General features: G+C 41.4%; 1 protein-coding gene across 1 annotated transcript; it reads left to right on the top strand.

Annotated features, from left to right (window-relative positions):
* Window positions 1–2,496: 2,496 nt before the first annotated feature.
* Window positions 2,497–17,783, top strand: htra3b (HtrA serine peptidase 3b). The gene is made up of 10 exons (XM_029455447.1): window positions 2,497–3,108; window positions 8,693–8,792; window positions 8,959–9,091; window positions 9,709–9,798; window positions 13,455–13,649; window positions 13,786–13,818; window positions 14,022–14,136; window positions 14,225–14,282; window positions 15,006–15,101; window positions 15,218–17,783. Exons 1-10 carry the CDS (start codon window positions 2,694–2,696, stop codon window positions 15,384–15,386), a joined length of 1,404 nt encoding a protein of 467 aa, XP_029311307.1. The 5' UTR covers window positions 2,497–2,693; the 3' UTR covers window positions 15,387–17,783.
* Window positions 17,784–27,484: the final 9,701 nt, after the last annotated feature.

Here is a 27,484-nt window from a genome sequence, read left to right as displayed (position 1 = left end):
AAAAAAAAAGAAAAAAGCAGGGGGCACATGTAAGTGCCGGCTGCATGCAGCCTGAACACACCACCGACCCACCAGTCACTGCAAAAGCTGCATGTACAGTAAACTTACTTTTGTCTCATTGTTTAAAAGGGCTTTTCATGTTCCGCCTAATAGTATGGGTCACATGGGCTCCTGCTGTCAAACATTAAAGAATATCTAGAATGTACCCAATCTAAAAAGCTAAACAGAAATATCCATTGAAAGAATGAGTGGACATTTAAAAAAAAAAAGAACTGTGTATATACACTGGACTATGAATTTGATTGTTTTAAAAAAGGGTCTTCTGTTTTGGATTCGGGTCAATGGTGTTATATAGCAATTGGTAGCCCCATTGGCCTACCTAAGGGTGTGACATAACAATACCGATACCCAGGACGTCAAATACTGATGTTTTGGCAGTGGTCGGTGTCTGGATACTGATACTGTTACGGTTCCGGATAAGGGATAACAGACGATGATATAACAAAAAGCGAGCCTTTAATAAAACAAAGATGAATCCAAAGTACAAAAATCCAAAGTAACAAAATAACAAAAACCCATCAGAGGAAGACACCAGGTAACATCACTGACGAACAGACAAGGAACAATGAAACAGACAGGGATATATATACACAGAAACTAATGAGGGAAAGAAAAACAGCTGGGGGAGAAAGACACAAGGCCAGGGAGATTGGACACAGGAGGAACAAATCAACAATCACAGGGAGGGGGAAAAACACAAGGACAGGAAGTAAATTATTATTATTATTATTATTAGACATTTAGAGCAATAGACGTAGTATTAAGAGCGCGAAGGTCCTCTCGTCAGAAGTTGTGTAACTCTATTTGTTGATGTTAACAGGGGTTATGGACCTGATTGGTTTCGTCCACCCGCCCCCCCCCCCCCCCAAAAAAAAAAAACCTTTTGCCTAAATCAAACCGAGTGGTTTTGTTGCCTAAACTTAACGCGAGTCACGTGTTACAACATTAACCACTAGCGAACATTCTGCGTCAGATTCAAATATGGCGAGTAAGGATGAGATCATACCAGATCCTGACTGATCAAGCAGTCAGGTTAATATATTAGCTGGTATTAGCTTATTCTAGATATATCTGTATTGGAGTGAAATGACACAATAAAAAAGAAAAGTCATTACAGATACTGTATGTTACGCCAAAACATTGGCATTGGACGTAATGCAGGGTGATGCAGGATCGTCCAATATCAACATTTGTGTCTGACAACATTTGGTAATCATTGAGCATCTGGAGTCAATAATCGACAGTCACGACCCCTCAGAGTTATCTTGGGACTCTTTGGAGGTGTCGGTTTCTGTTGGCGTAAGTTGGGATAAATTCCAGAGGTGAGACCAAAGACAATTTTCCTGCCTCGACTGGACAATAAAGTTTATTCTATTCTAAATGTGTCGTATGGAGGTCCTGTAGGGTAGCTTACCAACAAGGCAAAGAGAGGCTTATACACTAACATGATCCATGATTCCTCACCTGCTTCCCACTCACATACACTGCCACCCTTCTATTCTTTCACTCTCGTGTCTGTGTGTTAAGTATAAAGATGCAGTCAGGACATGGTTAGCCTATAGGTTAACATAAAGAATGGAAGCAGGGGAAACAGCTAGCCTGGTTCTGTCCAAAGTTAAAAAACACTCCAACCGACACCTCTAAATCTGACGGATTAATACATTGTACATTGTTTGTTTTGATTCCTACACTCAAGACTCAATTATTGATGGGAATTTAGATTCCAATCTATCAGATCTATATCATCTATCAAATAAGTGGCCATCACAATATAAGTTGATAAAGGACTCGAGCTGGGTACTAATATTGGTACTAATACTTACAATACTGTTTTGACCCTGATTGTGTTATTTATTAAACAGTATCAAACTGCTCAGAAAGTCAGTGGTTAGGAAAATACTACATATAAATAAAATATCATCTAAACTTGTTTGGTAAAAAATATTTTGTTCGCTACCTTAAGAGACAGCATTTAGACATCATCTAAGGAAATACATGTACAGTTTATGGAACGCACGAAATGTATTTAAAAAAATCTAATAAATGTGTTGGTTAGTACTTATAAAACTTTGGGTGTCGCCCTGGTAACAGCCTCCCACTGTCCCCGCCAGACCTGGCAGAAAATAAGGAGAATGTGACTTTGAAGTCTGATTCTGAGGTCACACACGGTAACAGTGATGTTGCCAACATCTGCGTCTGAGCTCCTACGCCACGCCTCCAGGAGCGCAGCTACTCCCCACGTCTCCTCCTTCTCTCCGGCCGGCTTCATTGCTAGAGGCACCCACCCTGCAAACAGAGTGGATGTGCACTCTGCCTGTATAAAGGAAAGACAGAAAACACCCAGTAACACTCCACTGGATACTCTCAACCTGCAGCTTCTTCGTTGTCGCCTCTGGACGCACAAATTACGCGGGGCTACACGAGATACAAAGCTGCACTGTCCAATTTCCAATCTTTTTTTCTTTGTTTTATTCTGATGTATTTTTGCAATATTAAGGAGTCATTTGTCCTTCTGTCTTTTGTGGCTTTCCATCTGTAAAGTCTGCAGAAAGTGATGAGCCAGGGAATGTGATCTTCGCGTAAACTTCTCTTCGCCTCTCTTAGTTTCTATCCGCTTAAAATCCTCCATTGAAATGCAAATCCTCCTGTACACCGTTGTGCTGCTGTACCTCAAGGAGTCTGCCGGGGCAGAGCCAAAAGCCAAGTGTCCAACTCGGTGCGATGTGAGTACCTGTCCGAGCCCCAGCTGCCCCAGCGGCTACGTGCCGGACCGCTGCAACTGCTGCCTGGTGTGCGCCCAGGCAGAGGGAGAGGCGTGCGGCCGCAAGGAAGACCTGCCATGCGGAGACGGACTGGAATGCAAACACCCGACGGGCAAGCGTCTCTCCAAGGGCTTCTGTCGGTGCAAGTTCAGAAACGAAGTGTGCGGCAGCGACGGGAAGACGTACGGCAACTTGTGCCAGCTGAAGGCGACCAGCTGGAAGGCTCTGCAGCAGGGACAGCCAGCCATCACCCAGAATCAAAAAGGACCGTGTGAGTCCAGCATAGGTACGATTTACGCAGTGAAGCTCATGCATTTAGTAAACCATTTCCAAAACGAATTAAATGTTATTTTTATATTATTTTAGGTAATGCTAAAAGTTAAAGTTAGTGCCTATAGACGAGGCATTTGAATACAGAACCCCCAGAGTATGTCAGCTGATAAATTAGACTGAATGTCAGAACAGAAATGTTACATCTCTGTGAGGTCATTTAGAAACAGTGTCTCCATTACTTAGGTTGTCCACTAGAGAGCACTTACACATTTTTAAGAAGAATTTAAATGGCTCCCCGTAAAACATGTTTATGTTATGTGTCTGTTTAAAAACTCCAATATGGGTCAATATCTGGTGTTACTAACAAGCGCAAACTTCCGGATCTGAAAATGAAAGCCAATGCGGAATTGCCTTAAACTTGCATTCTCTCTAATATCCAGCAGGGGGCGACTCCACTGGTTGCAAAAATAAATCCGATTGTATAGAAGTCTATGAGAAAATGACCCGACTTTTCACTTGATTAGTTCCAAGTGAGTTTATATTCTTAATCGTGAATTTAAATTCTTCTTCAATACAGTTAATTGTAACGTTTTGGTCACCTACATTTTTTTTACTTACTTAAATGTACTTACCTCCATCCTCTCATGTCACTTGTGGTTCCGAAAAAAACAAGATGGCAACAGCCAAAAAATAAGATGGCGACGTCCAAAATGCCAAACTTGGAGCTTCAAAACTGTAGTCAACAAACCAATGGGTGAGGTCACGGTGACTACGTCCACCAGTTTGGTTACTATAGTAGAAATGTGTCTGACAATATCACGTTGTCTCATCAGGAGAGTCTGGTCCTACCTGAACAAAGTGCCCTGTAGCTTTTCTCAACTGTCTCCACATTAATAAGAGCCAGATTATTGGTCACCACAGTAATGCTTCACAGCACCAGTAAACACTGGTTAGAGGGCAGGTGCAGGTTTAACAGCCTGTTAAAGCATACCAGAAGCAGTTATTTGGAACAGAGCAGACAGTGAAAATTAACCACATCTACTGTAAAAGGTTGTTATTCTGTCCTGCAGACTGCCCTACATAATTCCTCGACCCAAACACAGAGTTCATGTGCAAGCCTTGCTCTGTAAACAACGTTTCTGTAAGAGAGTGGAGCTGCTTCATGAAAGGATGTGAGGAGATTCTATCTCAGCCGGTGTGTGGTCAGACAGTTTCTTTCTTGTAAAGGGGGGGCTTCCTCCATAAACAGAGTTAGACTGACAGCAGACTGAACATTCCAGAGGTTTCTAACTCCAGTTAATAGATTTTTAGGCACCAGACAGTGTGGTTTAAGGGATGGCAATGTTAGTCAGTTGGTGAATAAAATCATTTGGATCGGAGTGAAATATCTTAAAAACTATTAGATGGATTGCCAAAAACTTTTGAACATACATTCATTGTCCCCAGGGGACTTTGAAATCCTGTGAAATATCTAATCTATGGAACCATGGATTGGCGCAAAAGTTTTGCACAGATGCTCATGGTTCCCAGATGATGAGTTCTAAACTAAAGTGGTAGAAAAAGAAGACGCAAGACGTTTATGTTGAGCTGTATTTCCACTCTGTTTGCTGCCACCTAGCTTCCTGTCAAACAGGAAGAAGTCTGCGTGTGATTGCAGCTCCAAAATATTTGTATTAGTTAATTCTATCAATACTTTAAGTTCAGTAGTAGAGAACCTTCTCTATCCTTTGTGCCCCATTGCGTTTCAGTCATGTAAAAGAGCCATCTGACTCTATGACTCTGTGCTAAGTAAATTCTTGGCAACGGTAAAGTATAAATACACTATCAATTAGGATGATCCCTCGGAGAGCACAGACCTCAACCAATGTCGATGGTGCATTCACATGCTCCTCGAGTGGTCCCCATTTACAGAGTTGGGAAGTTGTTCTCTTGACTTCGGTGTGTTCATGAGCATTAAGTCGTAACGTGTAAACAACATGGACACTACAAAGAACTCTGACAACACATGATTGCACCACAGATGCTCTATCTAGCGATGTTAACAAAAGGGAAACATGATTTGTGTATCTGCCCCTTTATTCGGATCTGCTCCAACATGTAATGGGTTCGTCCTTGGCCCATGCTTTACCATTCCACCAAGTTTTATAAAAATCGGGCAAGTAGTTTTTCCGTAATCCTGATGACAGACAAACAGACGGACAAATCGGGCCAAAAACATAACTTCCTCGGCAGAGGTAATAAACAGTGACCATGGTGGCAGACACACACATACAAGCACACACTAGGCCAGTATCTTTTGGATCAATGCCAGCATCTGCTGTTTTACAATCCTCCTCCTGTCCTCACTTGTGTACATGTTTCTCATTTCCTCTGTCACACTGATTTACAGGAACTGCAGTTCCTAACAATTTACTAGACTACTGTCTCCATTAAAAACCAAACTGGGGGAAAAGCCACTGGCCATTAAATAATTATACTTACTTCACTACATGCTGTTTTACTCTCTTCATGTGTCCCACATTCTCTCCATCTCTCTCTCTCTCTCTCTCTCTCTCTCTCTCTCTCTCTCACACACACACACACACACTGTTAAGGACACTGTGCTGTCTGAACTTTCCATATACTAAACTTGTAAAAGTAGAGCATGACTGCTGCTTGGAGGATGTGCAGCCAAACACATTACCACACTGTTCCAAACAAAGGTAGACCATCAATTTTTAGCTTGATTTCCTCCATTGAGTTCAGTTTATTTCTGTACACTGTGGAAATCCACTTGCAGAGAGTTCTGTTACTTTATACTTTTATGAGCTTTAGTATGTTAAAGGCCGATCCGGATGTTAGCACCGATTCCATCGAAAAAAAGCCAATGGGATTTTTCCGTTGGATGATTGCAGAAAAATAAGCTCTGTGGCAAACAAACATTTTACGATACTTACACGTTGCATTCAGCAGGATCATTTTCACATATTCACACCACTTTTATGAGTTTTGATGCGTAAATGCAATTGCCAGAAGTAAAAAGCTAACGTTATAGCATATAAACGAACTACACCACGGTCACATGACTTCAAGTCACCACCACTAAGCTTTTAGTAGTTTCATTTAGCCACTAGTTAGCAACCGCCGTTTTAAAACACATAGAAGCTTCAGAAATTCAGGAGGGGGGTGTTTACTGACATAAACGTTAAAAAATCTCTTAAGATTGTGTTAACCACAGAGCTTAATTCAGGCATCTAACCAAAAATGAATTCTAAAAATCCATTGACTTTGAGACGAGGAAACCGGAAGAGCTAAGATGCTAACTCACTTCCTGGTTTTAGGACTCATTCCTGCACCACTCTATGTTGGCACGGCTTAACAAAAGGTCATGGAGTGTCCAAAATAGCAAGGCTTCATTCTGTGGGTGCGCATGCATGTTCCCAGTAAATTACAGCACTCTTCCTATTAGTTATGTTATACTGTTTGTTGAAAACCTTGCCCTGATGCCAACGGAATGGTCAGGGGTCACAGCAAAACATTTGGCGTCATCCTTTAAGGACAACTCGTAGCACATGTCAGGCCATGTGGCTGTTGGGATATGTTGTGTTGGACAGGCAGACAGACTGTTCAGTACTGATGACTGAAACAGATTTCTGCTCTACTGACTGCTACAATCATCACAGAAATCTCCACTCAGGAGGTTACAAAAAACTGAAACGCACACACACACACTCACTCACACACACTTATATACATGTATCCCAATGGGAGATATCAACTGAGGAAACAGGAAGTCCCTGCAGCCCAGAGTTGTGGCAGACTCTATTTACATTTCCCTTTTGATCACAAACCATTTATTTTGTCTGGGTTTAAAGGGTATGTGGCTGGCACTCCTATACACACACACACACGCGCGCGCGCGGACACACTGTCACTGGAGCATTACATTCTTACGGGCGTGGTACACTAAAAATATCGATGAATGACCTGCAAGTCCCAACTCCCAAATCACTTGTGGTAAATAATTTATTATGCCCTTTGAGATAAGTAGTAGAGGTTGAAGAAAATTGCTCTTAATTACCAAAGAGAAATTTGTTATTTAGTTTTACTAAGAAAGTCTTGGTCAAGCTTTAATGCCTTGCTGAATCAACTCTCAAAGTCTCTCAATGTTGTACGTGATTCCAGCTCTATGCAGGTCATGAAAGCTTCCATATGTTTTGAACAACCTCCATTAGGTCTGTGTGTTTCTCTGGGGAACAATCTTCATTGTCATTTATTTTAACTTTCTACCAGCAATATTTTCTCATTGTACCTTGTTAATGGAAAAACCTTTTGACTTTTCATATTCAAAGACATGGACCTGTGTCAGTGGCCCCATATAATTAAAATACAACTGGAAAAACACAGTTAAAGATTAAGGTTTGGTCACCACAGGGCAGAAAAACATCTGGCAAATTTAAATGGTGATTGAATCCTTTTATATTAAAGGCTATGTAACAAGAATTGTGAATTTCTAACGACTAGTAATGTCAAGACTTAAACCCACTGGTATCAGCCTTTGGTTGGATTCTGCCTGTCATTTGAGAATTTCTTTTCAGTCTAAATTCTCTAATCACAATTTCCTCGAAGGCCGACTCGGTTCAGCAGCTGAAGAGACGATATGCATGTCATTATTACTGGTAGAACAGTTTAGGAGGTTATGACATTTTCCTGGCAAATTAAACTTGTATTTCCATCAAGGCTGCCAGGTTTGTGCCATCAGGTTGGTTTGTTAATGTTGGGTAGTGGGACGGAGAGGATTAGTTTGCAATGTCCTGATGCAGATTTGTCTGCATATTTTAGGAATTAAATCAGAGCGGTCAGAGAAAAAGGATTTACCACCATCAGAGGTATGGAGGAACTAAAGTAACAAAAGTGACAAAAACTGTCACATTTAGCTGACTAGTGTGTATCCTGTTGGGTGAATACTGCCAATGCACATTGCAAACAGCGGTTATTAGTATTGGTCCAAATCTGCCTACTGTTATCAACAGTATCAAAATGGTTTCTAAGCAGCTCTTTACGTACCACGTACAATCAAAAATTTGCAACTATTCCTCCATTGTCCATCTAGTACTTTTGGGGCGCCTCAAGGGTCTATCCTTGATCCTATGCTGTTTTATATTTACATTTTGTATAACCCTGAGGTCACATCATTGGCCAGCACAGTATTTCCCACCAATCTTATGCAGATGATACCCTGTTGTGCATTTTTTTTAATCCTAACTACTTCACCAGATTGGATGGACCAAAACTTTCTGCATTTAACAAAACTGAGATATTAATCTTTGCTAATCTTCCTACTCAAATTGTCAAAACTGTTTAACATTCTCTTATCTATCCATGTAATACTGGTGTGCAAGAATTTAGGATTCCATTCTGACTCATGTTTATGTTTTATAGTTATATCACAAAACACATCCTTTCAATGTATAACCGTGAGAAAGTCATCCATGCCTTACCTTCCTGGTTCGATTATTAACATGCTTTCTTCTGGCTCATGTCAGTTTTATTTGTATTATTCCAAAATCAAAGTGTTGACTGATTATTAAAATACATAATTCTTCTTGTCAGTATAGGTCCTCCACATACTGCCAGTCCTCGTTACAAGTTCAACTTCATAGCCGACGTGGTGGAGAAAATCGCTCCTGCTGTCGTCCACATTGAACTCTTCCTCAGGTACTGACTGTGTGTGTGTGGGTGGGGGGGGGGGATATGATATGATATGAGCTCTATTTGTTGACCAAAGTCTTAAACTTCAGATAATGGGACTAACAAAATGATCAACACTTGCTCTCATTAAGCAAGTCCAGCTGATATTAGTGACGTTTTTATCACACTCCAGGCATCCTCTCTTCGGTCGGAACATTCCTCTGTCGAGTGGATCTGGGTTTGTGATGTCAGAAAACGGATTGATTATTACCAACGCCCATGTGGTCTCCAGCACTACACCAGTGTCCGGTCAACAGCACCTCAAGGTACTGAAAAACTGTTTTAATAATTTATGCTTTACCTTTAATACTCATAGAGGTGTTGGTGTATCCTTTTACTTTGGACTTAGTCAGGCCAGCTGTTTTCCTCTGCTTCCAGTCTTTATGCTAAACTAGGCTAACACGCAGTTACGTACTTAATGGACACAAAAGATTAGTATGGATCTTCTCTTCTCACTCTCAGAAAGAAAGCAAATAAGCGCTTTAAGTATCGGATTTAAGTTGCTGCAAGTTTGTCAATTTAATCAATCATTGTTAACATATGTCAATATATGTTATATGTTATATTGTTGAATTAAGAATTTGATGTTAAATGCCAATGTATGGACAAATGTAAAAAGTTCAACATTGACACCAAATAATGGCTATTCGCAAATTCAAGTTATTAGCAGCAACCTTTAAAAATGATATCTGGTCAAACGAGTTAGTTGGGTTATTTAGACTGTGCATCAAGCTCTGACACTAGTTGCAGAAAATGAATAAGTATCGGATATATCGTACCTGTTACAAAGCTAACTTCTTAAAAATGGATTAAACCAAATCCTGACCTATGCTTTTAACAGGTTTCATTTGGGATGTTCATTTTGCTCCATTCTTTCTTGAAGGTCCAGATGCAAAATGGGGATGTATATGAAGCCAACATCAAAGACATTGACAAAAAGTCAGACATTGCTACCATCAAAATCAATACACAGGTGAGTGCACAGCTTTATGTGATTTTCTCAACAAGCAAGAACAGAATGAAATTTTGTTGCTGCCAGTTTGAGCCAGTCTATTCTAGTCACATGACAATAAACAAGTCAGCGACACAGAACCTTTCGCTTAAACAGTACTTAAAGCAAAGTGGGGCTATGCATCAGAGTCAATGTTTGCTTTTTTTATGCTTGGTTTCCCTCTCTTTGAATGTTATTTCAAGGGATGTGTTTACACGGAGCGAAATAACTTTAACTCAAGATGCCACGTTTTTTATGGCTGCATCGGGAGATGAAATTGTATTCTAGATGTCTTGTGCATCGTTTGATACACATTCCAGAGATGGGTTGAATCCATTTCCATTTCTTCATTCAAAGAAGATGTGAAATTAGCAACAGAAAGTCAACACACACAGTACTGGAGGACCAGATTGCCCAAATGTGTTTAATCTTTTCTCCCGGCATGCAGCTACAGGCTCCTAACCACATGTGAATGAGATCAACATCTAGTTTACAACTGAAGTGAAGATGGAAAATCTAAATTCTACAGTAAAATTCTCATTAACAAATAATTTTGCCCTTGATTGGCCCATGTTATGTGAACCACATTTGACATTAGGCTGTATCAGTAGGTCCATCCATGCATTGATCCGTTAGCTTAGGGCTGGAGCTCCCATTCACACCTACAGGTCATTTTTTTTAGAGTGGCCAATTTGTCTTTGTGTTATATTGTTGAACTGTTGGAAGAAACTGGTGCAAACTCCACATAATTCAAAAAATATTTGTTGTACATTTTAAATAAAAAGAATAAGGAAAGAACTGGAAACACTAATGTGTCAAATCCCAGAGAACACACAGATGTATAAAAAAAGTGACACATTCTGGGGCTATGTTCTGGTTTTATATTTTATGGAAAAGTTCTTGATATCTTGAGCACAATTTCTCCAGAAATCAGCCATTTTTCGGATCTCAACTAGAATTTGAATGAACTTTTATCGTTTTAAACAAGGCTTGGCTGCACAACATAGATTTGCAAAAACAGAGGTTTACTTAATATTCAGTTGCATACCGCTTCCGTTTTTCTGGTTTGAGTCTGTATTAGCTGTTTTACAATATTGCTACCTAATGTTTGCTAGCATTTGCTAACCCTAAGGAAACCCCCTGAGTGTGTCGACCACTAGTGGTGCTGTTGAGCAGGGTTTTAATGAAAAGGCTAGTTAGTATCAAGTTCTTCAAATATCATTACAAGGACCTACAAGCACACCAAAAGCACAAGGTAGATGATACATATTTTGTAGCGGGTGGTGGTAAAATTACAGTAACAGGCATCAATAAAAGAGTAGAAGAAAAATATCCAATGAAAACATTGCAGGTTCAAACCCATTAAAAAGGTTGTTGTTTTTAGATCGGGAATGCTTTCAACATGTTTGTTAAGCCTTAAGAATAAACTTTGGAAATAAAAAAAACAGTGTCTGTTTTACAATGGTAGCTTTAATCCACCCACCTCATGGCCTCCATTAGCAAACCTTGTTGTAGTAAAACTCCAGCAGGGCAATGAGTGTCTTCTGGCATTTCTTCAAGGTCAGCAGACTTAAACTTGTGAGTGTCATGTGTCCAGGTTCACATTGGTGTTAATAATGTAGGGTCGGGTCACAGCTAAACCTCCCCTGGGGTGCCACCAAATACTTCCAGTTTGAGTGTACAGCACATCCTCAAGTCGTACCATCTCAGGGATTATAGGGGTATTTTCTTAGTGTGCTGCTCTTACGTCAATTCCCACCTGTAGTCGTAGTAGTTTGCTGATTACTGGGCTGATACTAACCACAGTTGATAAACCAGGCATTTTATGCACATGTTAACTATTTATCCAATTTCTCAATAATATTTTTGTAAATGAAATCCTGATTTGAGCTTCTTAATCAAAGTCTGCACTCTGCACCATGTGGTTGGTTTTAGGCTATAATAATACTTTGGAGAGATTAAGATTTTGGTCAAATATTAAATAAGTAAAGCTCCATTCCAGGAAGCCAGAGGTGCAGTCATGACCTGACCATTTTTTCAGAGATTTTGTGCTCCAAGTCCAACTTGTCCGATCATTCCATGTTTCGTATGGAATGCCTTGGATGCTGACTAGGCTTGAATCATGGCTGCAGTTTAAGCAACAGTTTCTGAACTGCGTGGGCATTTATTGAGGAACTGGGCCAGTATCTAACCCCTAAATGATGTAAAATGAATGCAAAGTCAACATTAACTTATTTTAACTCGCATCACATACTTAACATATCTGATTTTCATCTTTGGGAACTTGAATGTCACAAATAAAACCAATATATGGCTGTGGGTTCGAACAATACTTGGCCACACAAGATGTGTTTGTAGAGATGGAGAAACCAATGGGTGGGTCATTCAGTGCAAAAATATCTGCTTTCAAAAAACCAATATCAGTTGAACCTCAGTTGACATCTCTGCGTTAGAACCGAGAGAGCTGGATCAGGACCAAGACAGGGAGGAGTGAGACGAAGAGAAACACAATCCGAAGCACTCCACCTTAAAGAAATCCTTTCTGCTCATTCCTTCTCCCTCCGTCACACCATCTGTTTGCTGAGCATGTGTTTCTACTCAGCTCCATTTATTTCCCTCCCTTTCCCCTTCACTTCCACCCATCTTTTCATCAAATCATTTGTATTTCTTTGTATATATATATATATATATATATATATTAGTACAGTATATAGCTGCATAGTGATATTTTAGGTAATTTAGACTTTTCAAATGTCCTTTTATTGACTTTAGCTTGTATGGTTTACAGTTGTTCTCATCATCAAGCTGTGATTTATGGTTTTCCACACTTTATTTAATTTGTCATGTTGCAGACATGTTGAAATTGCTGATTGTACAAGGTTTTGATGTTTTAAAATAGCAGTTAAAGCTTCCGTGTGTCACAAGCTGAAGCCATCAATATTGCAGTTGTATTTTTTTAACACACATTGGAACTTTACTTTCCTGAGTGTGCCAAATGTAAATGTATATTCTGGCACAAGGTTAAATTTGGTTGTATGGTAGATTCATGAGCAGATGAGGAGCAGTTACACAGCTGTAGAAGAGGTTGTATTAGGAAGAATGCAGGGCAGAATAAAAGAAAAATTCAGGATCATATTTCTGTACTTATGCTCTTAATGTCTATAAGTTAGCATACACATTTTACTGTTCACCAATATTGTTATAGAGAAGTGCTCCTCTGGGAACAGTCCAACAAAAGCACAGCTATCAAAAGCATATGGAGGTGAACGTTAAAAGTTATTACCTCAATAATCTGTAATGATTATCTTTACCATTGCAGTGTCTGTGCATGAAGAAGTTTAGAATGCTGTTGAGGATATCTTAGGTTATAGCCATCAAACAGTGACATCATCATTCATCGTCGTAGCCAGATTGACTGAGTCTAGCCAGAAAAGCTACACAGCAGCCTGCAACATGATCAAAAATGTTACACTCAATAAATGTAAGTAATTTTGAAAAAAACATTGACTGCAAAATAGGACTTGATTGTGAATTTAGACTTTCAAGCTTCCTTGCTTGTAAAGAGTTTCAACAAAAAAAACCCATATCCTACTACAACGCTATCTTACCCTTTGTCTATATTTCTTGCCTCTTCCCAGACGAAACTGGCCATATTGTTTCTGGGCCACAGTGCAGACCTGAGGCCCGGGGAGTTTGTGGTTGCAATCGGCAGCCCCTTCGCCCTCCAGAACACCGTCACCACCGGTATCGTCAGCACCGCCCAGAGAGACGGCAAGGAGCTGGGCCTCAGGGACTCGGACATGGACTACATCCAGACGGACGCTATTATCAACGTGAGAATAAAGCGAGGCGGAAAACATGTGTTCTGAGTCAAAGTTATGGTTCAGCTGTGCAGTAGGTTGTAAAAATGTCATATTTCTAGGGTGTTTTTGCAGTTTGATACACTGTATTATGTGTTTTTCTTCACAGTATGGGAATTCAGGAGGACCTCTTGTCAATTTGGTAAGCTTTTGGTTTCCTACCTCAACGCTTGATTTCTGTAAAATACTTATTTGGTCTGGTTGTTAAACGTGCACAACCATTTGTCCGAGTGCTGGCTTTGCGCCGGCACGAACAGAGCACATGTACTACCTAGTATTTGCCTTGAAGAAGACAAAATTACAATAGTCATATTTGATGTGTATTGCTGTGTCTCTGTATTTGAGGATGGGGAGGTGATCGGCATCAACACCTTGAAGGTTGCAGCAGGAATCTCATTTGCCATTCCCTCCGACAGGATCACTCGCTTCCTCAATGATTCACTCGACAAGCATAGCAAAGGTGAGTCCGATAGGGATGTCACCGTGCTACGATTAAACGTCTGAGTATCCTGCTGAATATACAGAAACTAACTGGAGTCTCTTTTCAGATGTGAGGTCAGTAAAGAAGCGGTTCATTGGAATCAGGATGCTCACCATCACACCAGCGTAAGTCTGAGCTGATGATAATTATTGTGTGGGTGAGAAATATGGCAAATAGAGAAAAGAGATAAGGATAGACTGATGGCATCTTAATAATAATTTATTTTCCTTTACATACTACAAAGACAGGTGTCCAGCTCAGAGCAGGGTACAGCACAGCAACACTCAAATCCCAAACTCTTAAAAGTAGCAAAGGTGTCCCACAAGGATCTATGTTGGGTCCTCTTCTATTCACATTGTACTGATTAGAAAGTTATGTTATTCACACATTCTAAGAAGAAGCTATTGTTGGACCACCCAACTACTCTATTAAGTATATTTCTTCTTATATATATATTTTAGATGTGTTCTAAATGAGTCTCTCATTTAAGCTCCATATTCAGCGGCTTGTGTGTTATGATGCCATTTAGGTTGCTCCTATAAGGAAATATTTTATATGAATGTATTCAAAGTTTTATTAACTTTTATTTGTGGGGCATATATTTTGTTATTTGTCTTTATATTGGTCAGGACACTCTTAAAAAAGAGACAATGGCTTTCTTAGTTACATAAAGGTTAAATAAAAATAAACAGTGTGTATTAATATGTATACACCTCTTGGTTTCTGAGTTAAATGAGTTGAATCTCACAAATATTGGAGATTTTGGTGCCGAATTTCCCTACTTGGCAAATAAAGTTTACCTAGATAATAGACTTTCTTTGAGAAACTGTATATTTGGTTTGTTACAGTTTAATTGAAGAGCTGAAACAGCAGAACCCAGACTTCCCTAATGTTACCAGTGGGATTTATGTCCATGAGGTCGTTCCTCACTCACCTGCAGAGAAGTAGGTTTACTTAATCATTCATTCCTCAAACAAAAGCAATTTATAGTTTGTTACTCATTTCTGAAGTAAAATTGAAGGCTTTACTTATAACAGTCTCTGTTCTTCTTTGTCTCCAGAGGTGGTATTAAAGATGGTGACATCATTGTGAAGCTGAATGGGAAGCCGCTGATGGCCACGGCCGACCTGCAGGGGGCGCTGCAGGAGGAGACGGCACTACTGCTGGAGGTCAGGAGGGACAATGATGACCTGCTCTTTAACATCGAACCTGACGTTATCATGCAGTAGACAACGGAAGCAACGCTCTCATGCAGAGTTAGACCGATATCTAAGGTCCTATTTTTGTGAAAGAACACGTTGGATAGTGGAAAATCTGCACCAGTGCAGCAGAACTTTAGTCAAGCGCACACGTCTTCTTATACTCTGGCAACTGGCTGTGGACTGTACCAAAGTAAAAGGAGCCTATGGACGATATGGTGCAATGCAATTTTGGTATCAAGGATTTACAGCCGTGCCTTCCTCCTGCTCAAACCAGGCCAACAGGTGCACACATTTACACCCTACAGAATCGCATAAACCCAAATCCAATGTATCATGTGCTATGTTTCACTTGAATTATACATTTTTCAACCAGTAAACACATTTGTTGTACAAGTACTTCAAAAATATGATGTTAATATGAGGCAATAATGGCTGTTGGTCAGCATCTTGTGGTGCACATCTCAAAAAAATAAAAACAAAGTTGATGAACGGACATTTCAATTGATACATTTCTATTAGAAGATGGTTGTGAATTTGCTCTTAAGCCTTTTTTCTGACTGGGGGACATGGTCATAAGCATTCCAGAAGTCCACAAATCTTCCATGAGATCCAACACAGTTTCATGGCTGGCTTCTTAACCTTTCAGCCAAGGCAGAACCCTACACTTGACCCTCATATTCTGGTATGGTCGGCTATTTACTCAATAAGAGCGGCGTAACCCAAAGAGCCCAAACATGAGGTTAATGAGATAAATCATGTGTTCATCAAATCATTCAGGTCATTAACAAGTAAAAATCTAGTGCAATGTTATCAATTCACTTACCTTCATCTACTCTGCTTTTATCACTTATCATTTGAGTTCCCCTTTTGCACCATTCTTTCATAAAAATATGGTTTTGTCGATATTGGCCTTCAATCATAGGCCGGTGTATTCCACTGCAGATATGATTGACAGACAGTGTTATGTTTATAGTTTTTATTAGTTGTACTGTGTGTCAGCTGTATGGCCAGATGACACATTCCAGAGTGTTGCGGGAGGATTTCGCTTAACACTTTGATTTTCTAAAACCTGTCATGAAACCTGATTTGTTTTTAGGTATAAATGGTTTGATTAAAAGATAATGAAAATAGGCCAGGCAGCTTTATTCAAAAACTTCTGAAAACCCTTTATTGAAATAAGTGACAACGTATGTTTTGCTGGAAAGAAAGTGCTGTAGTACCGATTGAGTCTATCCAATCTGAGCCCTAAAGTTGTGTCACCCCTGAAAACTTCCCAGTTTGGAACATGTGCACTTTTAACTTAAAGAGTTGGGGAGGATCTGATCACAACAATAGCTCTGGTCTGTGTGAGAAATTTGTTTTTATTCTACGATGAATCCGCTGTGACCAATCTCATCTGAAGAAGAGGAGGAGGTTAAGCTTTTAGAAGGTTGTCGTTTTCTTGACACGACCTCTGAACTGAGTGACGACCCTGACCTGGGCACGTGTTGAGATTTCATAAAATATGATACACTTGGGTTTTTTCTTGTGTGTCTTACATTTACTGTGTCGTGCTGTATTAACTCAAGATAGCTGATTTGTTGACATCCACTAACTCCCGAACACAGTGAACAAGATACTTGCGGTGGAGGCATTATAAGACACCATCCCAAAGTGCACATGGCGCATGATATAGTGGGCTTCCTAAGCAAGCTCTCTAACGGCCATATTGGAGGTCCTTTAATGTTGATTGGCCTAATAATGCTACTGGCTAGCTACGAGTCTTTGTGCTTGAGTAAAGAAATTCCCAGACCTATCCCTGCCCGGGACACAGAAACTAAATTGAACTTTTATCTCATTTTTAGTTTGTTGGCCAATAAATGCATGTCCCCTTATGATAGATTTCCTATAACCAACATTAGTGAATGGGTAATTTTCCACTGGACCTCCATGAAGCCGCCACATGCAAATGACTAACACAGCTGCAGAGCCTCTACAATAAACACAATGATGTACACATTTAGCAGGTTGAACTTTTATTGAGCCGATTGTAAAATATGCTCGTATTATTGGGGCAGTTGTCAAATTTGTATTATGTCAAATTACACTTTTAAGCATCATAACCAGCTTTCAGTGTTAGTTTGAGATAATTTCCAACCAGATGTTACACATTGTCATGTTGTCTATGGTTTGTGGTTGGTATGATTCTTCATTGCTGTCCTTCCATAACCAAAATGTGAACCACAAGTGTGTTTTATTAAGTTTAAATGATGTACTATGTTGGAAATGAAGAGCACAAAATGTGAGTAGATTTTCTTGCTAGACCTGCTCTGGTTCATAACTCTTTGTGCTTTTAGTATGAATAGACTACTTTTATCACATCGTCAAAACCAAATGTTTACATGTAAGTTGCCAACAAAGTAATCCTCTACATCTGCCTTTGGAAGTAGCTAATAAAGTTTTCACAACCTAACTTTGTTTTATTATCTGTCATTTCTTCATGGTTTTGAAATCTAAAGTCTTCATCATTTGGTCCACATTTCCTCACCTTCATATCTAGGTCACGGGCAATGACTCATGGGACATTTTTGCAGGGATATATTTAGGAGCTATTCAGAACAGTTGTACAATACCTGACTGTAAGGTAACAAGGCTGAGCTCTCCTCATGGCAAGTCATAAATATTCCTGAAGTGGAAACAAGGCTAAAAACACAAAGGAAACTGTTTTTTAGGGTTCAGTGATAAAGTCACTGCAGACAGATGTTGATCGTTTTCCGACATAATCACTCTTTCCTTCACAGCTCTTCCCATGTCATGAGTTTATTTTTAATGATGTGGGTAGTCTCGCTCAGGGCCATGGCCAATATTGAGGTTACTTAGAAAAGTTTGAAAAACACAGATAGAGCTCTTAGCAGCTCTGAGGTGGTGTCCTTAAATATAATACTTGAATGCTAAAAGTGGGTGATTGTAACAAAACGAGTTACCTCTTATCCTGATGACCTACTTAAAATACTTGTTAAAAAAGTATGTATACAATTGTTGGGGGCATGAAATGCAGTTATCCATCCATCCATCCATCGTCTACCGCTTATCCGGGATCGGGTCGCGGGGGCAGCAGCTCCAGTAAGGAACCCCAATCTTCCCTTGTCCGGGCCACATCCTCCAGCTCCGACTGGGGGATCCTGAGGCGTTCCCAGGCCAGAGAGGAGATATAATCTCTCCACCGAGTCCTGGGTCTTCCCCGGGGTCTCCTCCCAGCTGGACGTGCCTGGAACACCTCCCTAGGGAGGCGCCCAGGTGGCATCCTTACTAGATGCCCGAACCACCTCAACTGGCTCCTTTCAACGTAAAGGAGCAGCGGCTCTACTCCGAGTCTCTCACGGATGGCTGAGCTTCTCACCCTATCTCTAAGGGAGACGCCAGCCACCCGTCTGAGAAAACCCATTTCGGCCGCTTGTACCCGTGATCTCGTTCTTTCGGTCATGACCCAGCCTTCATGACCATAGGTGAGGGTAGGAACGAAGATCGACCGGTAGATTGAGAGCTTTGCCTTCTGGCTCAGCTCTCTTTTCGTCACAACGGTGGCGTAAAGTGACTGTAATACCGCCCCCTGCTGCTCCGATTCTCCGGCCAATCTCTCGCTCCATTGTCCCCTCACTCGCAAACAAGACCCCGAGGTACTTGAACTCCTTCACTTGGGGTAATGGCTCATTCCCTACCCGGAGTAGGCAATCCACCGGTTTCCTGCTGAGAGCCATGGCCTCAGATTTGGAGGTGCTGATCCTCATCCCAACCGCTTTACACTCGGCTGTGAACCGATCCAGTGACTGTTGAAGGTCACAGACCGATGATGCCATAAGGACCACATCATCTGCAAAGAGCAGCGATGAGATCCTCAGGTCACCGAACTGCAACCCCTCTCCTCCACGACTACGCCTCGATATCCTATCCATGAAAATCACGAACAGGTTTGGTGACAAAGCGCAGCCCTGGCGGAGGCCAACATTCACTGGAAACGAGTCCGACTTACTGCCGAGTATCCGGACACAACTCTCGCTTTGGGCGTACAGGGATTGGATGGCCCTCAAAAGTGACCCCCTCACCCCATACTCCCGCAGCACCTCCCACAGTATCACCCGGGGGACCCGGTCATACGCCTTCTCCAGATCCACAAAACACATGTAGACCGGATGGGCGTACTCCCAGGCCCCCTCCAGGATCCTTGCGAGAGTGAAGAGTTGGTCCGTTGTTCCACGACCAGGACGGAATCCGCATTGTTCCTCTTCAATCAGAGGTTCGACTACCGGCCGAACCCTCCTTTCCAGTACCTTGGAGTAGACTTTACCAGGGAGGCTGAGAAGTGTGATATCCCTGTAGTTGGCACACACTCTCTGGTCCCCCTTTTTAAATAGGGGAACCACCACCCCGGTCTGCCAACCCCTAGGTACTGTCCCAGACTTCCACGCAATGTTGACGAGGCGTGTCAACCAAGACAGCCCCTCAACACCCAAAGCCTTCAGCATTTCTGGACGGATCTCATCAACCCCTGCGGCTTTGCCACTGTGGAGTTGTTTGACTACCTCAGTGACTTCCATCAGGGAAATTGACGATGATCCCCCATCAGCTTCCAGCTCTGCCTCAACCATAGAGGGCGTGTTAGTCGGATTCAGGAGTTCCTCAAAGTGCTCCTTCCACCGGCCGATAACCTTCTCAGTTGAAGTCAGCAGGGTCCCATCCTTGCTGTACACAGCTTGGATGGTTCCTCGCTTCCCCCTCCTGAGGTGCCGGATGGTTTTCCAGAAGCACCTTGGTGCCGACCGAAAGTCCTTCTCCATAGCTTCTCCGAACTTCTCCCACACCCGCTGCTTTGCCTCTGACACGGCAGAAGCTGCCGCCCTTCTAGTCCTTCGATACTCTGCAACTGTTTCCGGAGTCCTCCCGGATAACATAACCCGGAAGGACTCCTTCTTCAGTCGGACGGCTTCCCTGACCACCGGGGTCCACCACGGTGTTCGAGGGTTACCGCCCCTTGAGGCACCTAAGACCTTGAGACCACAGCTCATCACCGTAGCTTCAGCAATAGAGGTTTTGAACATCGCCCACTCAGGTTCAATGCCCCGGAGGTGTGAGTTAAAAATCCCCAGGACAGGGGCTTCCTCCAGACGTTCCCAGTTCACCCGCACTACCCGTTTGGGTTTACCAGGTCTGTCCAGAGTCTTCCCTCACCCCTTGATCCAACTCACCACCAGATGGTGATCAGTCGACAGCTCCGCCCCTCTCTTCACCCGAGTGTCCAAAACATGCAGCCTCAGGTCAGATGATACGATTACGAAATCGATCATTGACCTTTGGCCTAGGGTGCTCTGGTACCACGTGCACTTATGAGCATCCTTAAATGAAATGCAGTTATATGAAGTTATATACTTTTTTTTCAAGTTTATTCTTAATCGTGGCCTGGTAGTAGTCTGCAGCCCCCGTTGTTGGGAACCACTGTTTTATACAAATCCCAATGCTTTTTTTGGTACCAGCAAAAAGTATTGAATGTTTTTTAATGCCCGAAGATGTACAATGAACATCATCCATTGAACACATGTGCAAGGGAAAATAAAAGCCAATAGATTAAGGAAGACCTTTTGAACAAACTCACTACATGTGTACATAACTATTTTTACATTTCCTGATGTGTGTCCTGCAGAATGCAATACAGCTGGAAGACATTTGCAATATGATTTATTATAGTGGAGTAACACTGACCTATATCCTGGACAGATTTGTGTTGTAGAGAATTGGCACGAAGCCAGAATGCAAGAGCAGCATCGTGTTAAGGCAGTGAATGCGGATCTACAGCCACCACTGTGTTACAATACCTTTTACTAACTACATTTAGTTTGTCTCATATTATAATATTTTCATTTGTGTGTCTTAGACAACCTTTTGAATTCGGACAGTCGGCCCACAAACCTCACACGGCCCACAAACCTCACACAGAGCTAGACAGTTGTGTGTTTGTGTGAGTTGGCAGTCAACACATTAGGATATTTCAAAACCCCATGCAAGTAATTAAGACACTTACAACGAAGCCAAAACAAACAGAAAGGCTTTCCAGAGTCAATGATCTCAACTATAGCAGAGATCAGTGAGGTTGTTGAAATATTACAAGGGTGAATGAGATGCTAAGGGATTTATGGTCATGGGAATTTGCCTATTCAATCAGAAAAAGTTGGAGTTTGCCAAAGCTGTTCCTTGTCACCTGTGTGCATTTCATGGACTGAATCCCCAGACGCACCTATTGAGTGGCGAGTGGCCAATTTGGTGACGCCAGAAAATGTGACCTCCAGATGTGATGATGTGGTTGGGGCGAGGGTCAGCCCCTCAAAGTCTGAAGCCATGGTACTCTGCCGGAATAAGGTGGAAGTTTAGGGTTAGGTAGTCAAATCAAATCAAATCAAATGTATTTGTATAGCCCAATATCACAAATTATACATTTGTCTCAGTGTGCTTTACAGACTGTACAGGTTATGACACCCTCTGTCCTTAGACCCTCGCATCGTACAAGGAAAAACTTCCTAAAAGAAACCTCAGGGAGAGCAACTGAGGAGGGATCCCTCTCCCAGGACGGACAGACGTGCAATAGATGTCGTGTGCACAGGATAAACAACATAGTACAAATACAACATTTGACAGAAATTATGTTGTGTTGAAAAAAAAAAGAGAAAGTATGGATGAATCCAGGAAAATGTCAAAAAGGCTTCCCGGTGTCCAGCAGGACCAGGGCAGGAGGCGCAGCCACGATTCCTGATTCTGACGTAAACTTTATCAGTGGCAACCTGCCACATGAGACACAGAAACTCCAGGGATGATACCCCGGATGATGAGTTAGTAACATACATTTACATAAATGCATACAGATAGAGAGGGAGAAGAAGAGAGGGAGGGGAGGAGAGAGGAAGAGAAGGAAGAGAGCAGGTGTCCCCTGGCAGTCTAAGCCTATAGCAGCATAACTAGGGGCTGATCCAGGGCAAACCTGAGCCAGCCCTAACTATAAGCTTTATCAAAAAGGAAAGTCTTTAGCCTACCAAACTGGAAGCTGGTTCCACTGGAGAGGAGCTTGATAGCTGAAGGCTCTGGCTCCCATTGTACTCTTAGAGACTCTAGGAACCACAAGTAACCCTGCAGTCTGGGAGCGTAATGCTCTAGTTGGTTTATAAGGTACTATGAGATCTTTAAAATATGCTGGAGCCTGACCATTAATTGCTTTGTAAGTCAGGAGAAGGATTTTGAATTATATTCTGTATTTTACCGGGAGCCAGTGCAGAGCAGCTAATACAGGAGTAATATGATCCTGTTTCCTTGTTCTTGTCAATACACGTGCCGCTGCATTTTGGATCAACTGAAGAGTCTTAAGCGACTTTTTGGGACAACCTGATAACAATGAGTTGCAGTAATCAAGCCTTGAAGTAACAAATGCATGGACTAGTTTTTTTGCATCATTTTGAGACAGGATGTGTCTTATTTTTGCAATGTTACGTAGATGAAAGAAGGCAGTCCTTGAGGTTTGTTTTATGTGGGAGTTAAACGACAGATCTTGATCAAAGATGACGCCAAGATTCCTTACAGTGGTGCTGGAGGCCAAATTAATGCCATCCAGAGCTTCTATGTCATTAGAAAATGCATTTCGGAGGCGTTTAGGGCCAAGTATTTTGTCTGTGTTTAACATCAAGAAGTTGCTAGACATCCAAGTTTTTATGTCCTTAAGGCATGCTTGAAGTTTAGAATTGATAGATATAATTGGGTATCATCCGCATAGCAATGAAAGTTTATAGAGTGGTTCCTTATAATATTGCCCAAATGAAGCATATATAAGGTGAATAGAATCGGTCCAAGTACAGAACCCTGCGGAACTCCAAGACTGACTTTGGCTGTCATGGAGGATTTATCGTTAACACATACAAATTGAGATTGCTCAGATAAATAGGACCAACTTAATGCGGTTCCTTTTATGCCAACACAATATTCCAGTCTCTGTAGTAGAATGTCATGATCAACAGTGTCGAAAGCAGCACTGAGGTCTAACAAGACAAGAATAGAGACAAGTCCTTTGTCTGATGCCAATAGAAGGTCATTGGTAACTTTCACCAGTGCCGTCTCTGTGCTATGATGAACTCTAAATCCAGATTGAAAAACCTCAAATAAACTATTATTATGTAAAAAATCACATAACTGTTTTGCGACTGCTTTCTCAAGGATCTTAGCGAGAAAGGGAAGGTTAGATATCGGCCTATAGTTGGCTAAAACCTCTGGATCAAGACCAGGCTTTTTAAGAAGTGCTTTTATTATAGCTACTTTAAAGGATTGTGGTACGTAGACAGATAATAGAGACAGGTTGATCATATTTAATAACGAGGTGTTAATTAAGGGTAAAACTTCTTTAAACAGTTTGTTGGAATCGGGTCTAAAAGACAGGCAAGACTTAGACGATGAGATTGTTGAAGTTAGTTGGTTAAGGTTGATTGGAGTAAAACAGTCTAGATATATTTCAGGAGTTACAGATGTTTTTAAAATTCCGGAGGTTGAAGTTAAGTCATTACCAATTGAGGTCAGGAGGAGATTAATTTTGTCTCTAATAATTATAATTTTATCGTTAAAGAAGCTCATGAAGTCGTCACTACTGAGAGATAGAAGAAGAGATATAGGAATAGAAGGCTCTGTAGAGCTGTGGCTCTCTGTCAGCCTGGCTACAGTGCTGAAAAGAAACCTGGGGTTGTTCTTATTTTCTTCTATTAAGGAAGAGTAATAAGCTGCTCTGGCATTACGAGCCTTCTTATACGTTTTAAGATGATTTAACCAGACTAAACGAGATTCTTCCAATTTAGTGGAACACCATTTACTTTCAAGATTTCTCGACTTTTGTTTTAGTTTGCGGATTTGTAAATTAAGCCATGGAGCTTTCTTTTTCTGTTTTATGATCTTCTTCTTCTAGAATACGGACCAGGAGGGCGGTACACAGTAACAAATACAACTGGCATAATTGATTTCCATGTTGGGTTTGAGAGCATAAGAACAAGGCTTTCAAAAGAGTTATAGTTTAGTTTAGGCTTAGGATTGATCAAGAGGTTTGAGTCAAATATGGCCGCAACTCCACCTCCTCGGCCAGTACCTCGAGGAATGTGAGTATTAATATGACCAGGTGGAGTGGATTAATTTAGACTGACATATTCTTCATGTCTCAGCCAGGTTTCAGTGAGACAAAATAAATCAATCTTATTATCTGATATTAAATCATTTACCAATCCAGCTTTCGTTGATAAAGATCTGATGTTTAAGAGCCCACATTTAATTTTTCGATTTAGTTGCACTTTTGCAGCGGTGGTGTTTATTTTAATTAGGTTTTCATGTATAACTCCTCTTCTGTTAACCATAGATTTGATTAATTTCAGTGGTCGTGGGGCAGACACAGTCACTATGGGGATTTGAGTGGGTGACTGCCCGGAAAGAAGCACAGAGAAGTGTGTAAGACTGCAACTCTTTCTCCTGGTCTCAACTCTGGGTTGTCATGGATTAGGTCCACTAATAAACTTTGTAATATTATTGGATATGAGATCTGCTCCAGCCAAAGTAGGATGGAGCCGTCACTCCTAATCAGACCAGGTCTTCCCCAGAAAGTCCGCCAATTGTCTACGAAGCCCACATCATTATCTGGACACCACCATGAGAGCCAGCGACGGAATGATGACATGCGGCTAAACATGTCATCATTCAAAAGATTTGGCAGAGGACCAGAGAAGACTACGGAGTCCAATATTGTTTTGGCAAATGTACACACCAACTCCACATTAACTTTAGTACACTCCGATTGACGCAACCGTGTGTCATTACCGCCAACATGAATAACAATCTTACTGTATTTACGTTGTGACCAAAAGAACAAGTTCATGGGTAGAAGAGACTTCCTGGACACCTTCCTATGAAGGTATTCCTGGCTTGTAACTTCCATATGACCAGGGAAGGTCTTTGGATCCCTCAGAAAGAGCTGGAGGACGTGGCAGGGGCGAAGGGAGAACCAATGGAATGGATTGTGAATACAAGAAGCTGAAATGAGTTTTCTTTGCAGGGTGTCTGGGCTCACCTCTAGGAATAGGGTGAGGACCTGCGACATCTGAAAGCAGCTCGAAAGCAGAACTGCTTCTCCTTCGCACTGGCAGATAGTTTGCACCAGAAGTTGTTTGCTGTTCCCTGTGGAAGTATTCTGACTATATACAACTAGGAAGAAGAAACCTAGAACATTGCGAAGATATTTTACCCCATCTGGCCCAGGAGCACCTCAGGATACCCCAAAAGGAGTTGGAGGAATTGGCTGGGGAGAGGGAGAGGGACATTTGAGCTACTTGGCTTAGCTTGTGGCAGAAAGTTTAGACAGACTTGTCTCAAAATCTATTTCTGTTGTATCCCTGCCAGTAAAGAGCATCCCTGTTTCCATGAGCAAACGTCCTTTAATTAGATACCGCATTATTCATTTGGGTCTAAAAACACAGTTTCAAACATTGCCGATAACCTCAACAACCTCAACGTGGGGAAAGCAGACATGGTAGTGCTGAGTCGTTCTGTGGTAGGTTCAAACAGGCATTATGTGGGGATGCAGTGGCTATAAATGTAACGTGCCAGAGAAATGAATGAGTGCCGGCCCATGAGACCATGATAACAGGCTTTCACATCGGCTGCCAGTTGGTCTTGGCTTGGTTTCATGTGAGCACAGCTTCAGGCCTCACAGCTGGCTTTGCACTAAAGATAATCTAATAACTGTTAATGATATCAAATATTTCCAAATTAAAATTTCCAGTGGCTGATATATTACATGTGTTTCTTTGTCCTTGTGTTTGACTGAAGGAAAATTGAAAGAACTTCACTCAAAATGTTGAAAAAGGTAGAGGGCTGGAAGTATAGATTGTTGAGTTTTGTAACTAGGTATATCTTAAAAGTCAGCTAACCACACTGGCTCAGTGGGTGTTACTGTAGATACAACATTGTATTGCTACTTGGTGATAAATCTCAGATGTGTTTTGTTTCATTTTTTGTGTTAGTTGACCCCATTGTGAAATAAATATGCTTTTTAAGACTCAAGTAGAAGTAGACTGACTTTTATTGTACAATGTTTGTAGAGCTCTACCTGCTGCTATGCTATCAGAGCCACAAAACCACCCAGTCTGTCAATCTCCTTCATACCTCAAATTGACAAAGACCTAATCCAAAAATCTTAGAAAAGTACTAAGCTTTTTGGGTAAAAAAAAAAAAAGAACTGTTACAGTACAGAGACTGAAAGTGTGTGTGCTGGTGAGAATAATGGCTGTGGTTAGACATATTTAGACAAGACACTAAATAATCTGATATGAATCACATTGTTGGCTGCGCCGCTTACAAATTATTCGTCGTTTCACAATGCGAAGTGAGTTAACATCTATTCATTATTCTGGTGTCTCTGGTTTATTGGAGAGCTGGTAGAAACACAGATTTACAGTTAAATAAACCTTGTTAGTGAACTTTTTAAACATCTTTACGACTTACTGCCAAAAATCTGGGCTGAAATGACAGATTTGATCCATGACAAATTGCAAAATGCATCCGTCATCATCTTTTCCCTCTTCATCTGTCTTCCTTCCTCAGTCCATAGTCCATGCAACATCTTAATTTTTCCAACAGTCACAAGCCAACCTGTAATTTAGCGTTTTGGTTTTTGGGCAGACGGCCGATACTATAAACGGTGAAGGTTCTTCGTCTCTAAATCCGGTCTCGACAAATCAGTGGAGCTCAGCGAGTTAGCAGTGTCCCACAAAAACACACTTCTGACGAATTCAGCATTGTTCACATTTCATGTAGCACTTTTTCACCGGAGTTACTTAGGAGTTTGCAGATGAGCAAAACAGGTGTTCTGACCGGCTGGAGGGGGATGAAAGGTGGTAAGTTCCCGCTTGGGATGTAGAAGGCCTGCTGTGCTTGTAGGGAGGGGGGACTGTCACGACTTTGCAGTTTACTAACTCGTACGCGGGTCTTGAGTTGAGTTTGAGGTAGAAGAATAGGCCTGTGTATGTCACATTTATCACTGTTAATTGTTTGAATTCCCTGTCAGGTTCAAGACAGCTGAATTGGAACCA

The sequence above is a fragment of the Cottoperca gobio genome, chromosome 18 (assembly GCF_900634415.1).
Source record: "Cottoperca gobio chromosome 18, fCotGob3.1, whole genome shotgun sequence".
Classification (NCBI taxonomy): Eukaryota; Metazoa; Chordata; class Actinopteri; order Perciformes; family Bovichtidae; genus Cottoperca; species Cottoperca gobio.
The sequence above is the reverse complement of the archived record's forward strand: the minus strand, read 5'-3'. Positions and strand labels throughout refer to the sequence as shown.

Excerpts from the sequence above, each read along its gene's own strand:
- htra3b (XM_029455447.1), top strand. The coding sequence starts at position 2,694 with ATGCAAATCCTCCTGTACACCGTTGTGCTGCTGTACCTCAAGGAGTCT. Across the intron at positions 8,793-8,958 it reads CACATTGAACTCTTCCTCAG|GCATCCTCTCTTCGGTCGGA; the intron begins GTACTGACTGTG and ends ATCACACTCCAG. Across the intron at positions 14,137-14,224 it reads ACTCGACAAGCATAGCAAAG|ATGTGAGGTCAGTAAAGAAG; the intron begins GTGAGTCCGATA and ends GTCTCTTTTCAG.